The following is a 4,411-nucleotide window of genomic DNA, read 5'->3' on the forward strand; positions in this document are numbered from 1 at the left end:
GGGACAAGATGAGCAGCAAGCACCAGCTTGTCACCTTCGTCTCCCTCCTGGAGACCAACAAACCATACCTGGTGAACTGTGTCCGCATTCCCGCTCTACAGGTGGGTCCCGTCCCAGCCTCCCCGCCTCCCTCCCAACTGCCGGGCGCCATGGGTGTGTTCCTCGGGGCAGGGGGCCCCCGGGGGTGGGGGTGAGCCTGGCGGAGCCATCTTCCCCCAGGCTGGCTGCTGTCTCCTTCTCCTGGTATCCATTCATTACTGGCCGAGCGCCTGCCTGGTGCCAGCGCTTGGGGAAGACACACAAGGCGGGACCCGGTCCCTGCGCCCCCGGAGCTCACATCTAGCTGGGAAGGGCGGGCAGTAGCATAAGCGCAGTGCAGCACTGAATGATAAAGCAGAGCGCGAAAAGAACAGGGTAAAGGGACTGGGGAGGGCAGAGGTTCTAGCATGGAATTAGGCCATCTGGGTGGGCCTCATTGAGAAGGTGCAGTCAGCAAAGGCCTGAAGGTGGGAGGGCTGTAGGGCTCTCTGGGGGAAGAGCGACCTAGGCAGAGGGAAGAGCAAGTGCAAAGGCCCTGGAGCACCACGTGCAGGGTGTGAACAGGGAACAGCTGGAGCAGAGTCAGGGTGGGGGAGAGAGGCTGAGGTGAGGTCAGGGTGGCAGGTGAGACCAGATCTCCCTCCTCCCCACCACCAGAGGGTTCTGAGCAGAGCTGGATCAGACTGACATGGGGCAGAGTCCGCGAGCCCAGCGAGGAGCCGACTGCAATCACAGGACAGGAGCGGATGGTGGTGGGGACTGAGGATGGGCTGGGTGAATGGGGGGCGGGCAGGAGCCCACGCAGGCGGGCGCCGCTCTAAGATGCCTGTCCACTGCTTCCTGTCTGCTGCCCCCTCTCTTCCAGTCCCTCCTGCTGTTCAGCCGGTCCCTGGACACCAATGGTGACTGCTCCCGCCTGGTGGCCGATGGCTGGCTGGAGCTCCAGCTCGCAGACACTGAGAGTGCTGTCCGGCTCCTGGCGGCTTCCCTGCGGCTCCGGGCCCACTGGGAAAGCGCCCTGGACCGGCAGCTGGCCCACCAGGCCCGGCGGCGGCTGGAGGACGAAGAGGAGGAGGAGGAGGAAGCCCCTGTCAAACACAAGGAGGTGGCGGCCCTGAGCAGGGAGCTGCTGCAGTTCATGACATCCAAGGTACCCGCCTACTGTGCACCTGCCCCCTTGGCTGGAGGGGCCGTCAGCCACAGGGATGAAGGCTCCGGAGGGCCCTGGCTTCCAGCTCATCGAGACACCCACATTTGGGGGTTTTCAAACCAGAGAAGTTGATGACAGGCTCAAGGTCACACAGCTGGTAAGGGTGAACCCAAGATTTGACCCCAGGAGCCACCCCCTTAACCCCTGCAGCCCTCATTCAACAGATGTGTATTAATACCTGCTGCATCTGGGGTGCTGCTGCTGCTGCTAAGTCACTTTAGTCGTGTCTGACTCTGTGCGACCCCATAAACGGCAGCCCACCAGGCTCTGCCATCCCTGGGACTCTCCAGGCAAGAACACTGGAGTGGGTTGCCATTTTCTTCTCCAATGCAGGAAAGTGAAAAGTGAAAGTGAAGTCGCTCAGTCATGTCTGACTCTTTGAGATCCCATGGACTGCAGCCCACCAGGCTCCTCCGTCCATGGGATTTTCCAGGCAAGAGCGCTGGAGTAGGGTGCCATTGCCTTCTCCGCATCTGGGGTGCAGATTACCCCTTGGTAGCAGTTAAGGGCATGCGAGATATGAGAGAGAAGCTGTGAGGTACATGGAAGACAGATGGGAAGAATTGGACAGAGAGCATGCTTGGAACCGAACCCCCACTTCTTTATGTGGTGTGCGGGTTGAGAATTGCTTCTGATTCTACTACACATGGATGTGGTGGGACCCAGAGGACTGGAGAAAGGGGAATGGGCTGACATGCCAGAGAAGGGGCAAGGTGGCCACACTTGAGGGTCGGACTTGAGGTCTGAATGTGTTCCTACAAGGGATGAGGAGGGAAGGGGCCTGGGGAGAGCAGGTAAGGGAGTGTTCTAGACAAGCCTTTGGTCATGAGTATCTTAAACCAGGGTGTGAGTGGCTTAAGCAATTGGCCTCCTTAACTGAAAAGTCCAGGGGTGTACTTCAGGCACAGCTGGATCCAGGTGCTCCCATTATGTCTACCTATCTCCTGTCTGCTGATAGAGTCTGTCTGCTCTATCTTCTGTCTCTCTTTGCTCAGGTTTCCTACAGCCTCCGGCGGCTCACAGGGCTGGAAGCCCAGAACCTCTATGTGGGACCCCAGACCATCACAGCTGCCCCCAGTCTCCCTGGCCTCTTTGGCAACTCTACCCCGTCCCCCCACCCCACCAAAGGGGGCTACGCAGTCACTGACTTCCTTACCTACAACTGCCTCACGGTGAGCACAGACGCGCACCTTGGCCCCTCGTCCTCCTGCCCCTGAGAGTGAGATTTTAGAGATTCCCCCTGGCACCCCCAACCACATTCCAGCTTAGTCCAGAGATGCAGTTTCAGAAAGGGCCTGCCAGCCCTGAGGGCTTCTGGGAAGGTCCCAGGCTGGTGGTGGGGGGTGGGGCGGGGAGCCAAGCCCTGACACAGCCCGCTGTCACAGAGCGACGCGGACCTGTACAGCGACTGTCTGCGCACTTTCTGGACCTGCCCGCACTGCGGCGTGCACATGCCCCTGACGCCCCTGGAGCGCATCGCCCATGAGAACACCTGCCCTGAGGCTCCGCAGGGCGGCCCCCCAGGTGAGGCTGGGGCGTGGCCCGGATGCCTGTGTCTGCCCAGCTGTCCGTCCAGCCTGGGGTTCTTTCCATGCATCTGGGTGTCCTCAACCCTCTGCCTGGCTGGTGGCTGGTGCCACGATGGGCTCTGTCACTGAGACCCAGAGCATGGGACACGGAGGGCCTGGAGCCACCTCATTCGCGTGTCTCTGTCTGTCTCTCTGGTCTCTGCTGCCGCCTCTCTGACCCGCCTCTGCTTTTCTGTCTCTCTGCCTGTTTCTCTTTTTCTCTGTTGTCCCCGAGCCATCTCTGCCTCGGCCACATCCATCCTGTTGTAACCCAGAGGACGCCACAGTGGGCAGACCTGGGTAGAGTCGGCTCTGGTGCGTCCCACGCCACACACATGCGCTCACGGGGAGATGGCTGCGGGGCCATGTGGTCCCACTCCAGGGCTCTCTCTGTCTCTTTCAGTCTCTGTGTCTCCACTTGTGTTTTTCTCTGTCTCTCTCACCCCGTGGGGACACAGAGTAAAGACTTGCCTCTGTGTGTGTGTATTAATCAGGGAAGGCTTCCCGGAGGAGGCAGAGCTGGAGTTCTGCAGAGGCCAGGAGAGAGCCTGAGCCACAGAGATTCCTGGAATTTGGGTGGGAATGAGAGCACGCAGTGGAGCACGGCCCCCAACCCCATTCTCCTCTCCCCTAGGGGCTGAGGAAGCTGCCCCCGAGCCCCCCCAGAAGGCATCTGCTCTGCAGAAGCCTTACCACTGCGAGGCCTGCCAGAAGGACTTTCTGTTCACGCCCACGGAAATCCTGCGGCACCGGAGGCAGCACGTGTGAACCCAGCCCATCCCGGACCAGGGCCAAGGCCAGGACTGCCGCCCTCGCCCCCAGCCTAGGCTCGGAACTGTGGTCTGGGCCCAGCCCTGAGGTGGAGGGAGCATAAATACGTGAATAAACTCTCACGGATGGACTTGGGTCTGAAAGCCTGCCCGTCCATAAAGTGCGCTTCCCAGGTGGCGCAGTGGTAAAGAACCCGCCTGCCAATGCAAGAGATGCAGGAGAAGCGGGTTGGATCCCTGGGTCAGGAAGATTCCCCTGAAGAAGGAAATGGCAACCCACGCCAGTATATTTGCCTGGAGAATCCCCATGGACAGAGGAGCCTGGCGGGCTACAGTCCATGGGGTCACATAGATGTGACTGAGCACATGCGCACACATATCCAGGAATCAGCAACCATCTCTGCTGGTCCTCCCCGTGACCTGACTCTTATCCCTCCTGTTGCAGCGGCCACCTGATGTGTCCTGGGGTAGATCCCGGGAGTTGAGGCTGAGCAGGGACCTCAGACTCCAGGTCCAGGGTCTGATCACCCCTAGCAACTGCTGTCTCTGAGTCTGTCTCATGGCCTCTGCTTTCCCTCGAACTCAGAGACCCCAGCCTGGCCCATTCACGTGTGTGGCTTTGGGAGCTGGGTGAGGGGAGGTCAGTGTTCTGTGGGCCCACGGGCTGCCTGGTCACGGGGCCCATTCTGCTGTGCTGTCCGTGGGCAGTTCTCAGCCGTCCCCTCGGGCTCCCCCACCACGTCTCCCCACGGAAGTGAAAAGGAGACGGAATGCTGTGAACAACACTGCAAGTAAATTCCACGACTCAGTTTGAAATCTGGGTG

General features: G+C 60.2%; 1 protein-coding gene across 1 annotated transcript in view; it reads left to right on the forward strand.

Moving 5' to 3' along the window:
- DHX34 (DEAH (Asp-Glu-Ala-His) box polypeptide 34) overlaps positions 1-3,805 on the forward strand; it is a 27,507-nt gene extending 23,702 nt beyond the window's left edge. Inside the window, exons 14-18 of the mRNA XM_010852717.1 lie at positions 1-101; positions 905-1,189; positions 2,245-2,421; positions 2,635-2,773; positions 3,452-3,805. Coding sequence (XP_010851019.1) covers positions 1-101; positions 905-1,189; positions 2,245-2,421; positions 2,635-2,773; positions 3,452-3,585 — 836 coding nt within the window. The 3' untranslated portion in view covers positions 3,586-3,805. The remainder of the gene's footprint in view (positions 102-904; positions 1,190-2,244; positions 2,422-2,634; positions 2,774-3,451) is intronic.
- The last annotated feature ends 606 nt before the right edge of the window (positions 3,806-4,411 follow it).

This window comes from Bison bison, unplaced genomic scaffold, assembly GCF_000754665.1.
Source record: "Bison bison bison isolate TAMUID 2011002044 unplaced genomic scaffold, Bison_UMD1.0 scf7180017864313, whole genome shotgun sequence".
In the NCBI taxonomy this organism is placed as follows: domain Eukaryota; kingdom Metazoa; phylum Chordata; class Mammalia; order Artiodactyla; family Bovidae; genus Bison; species Bison bison.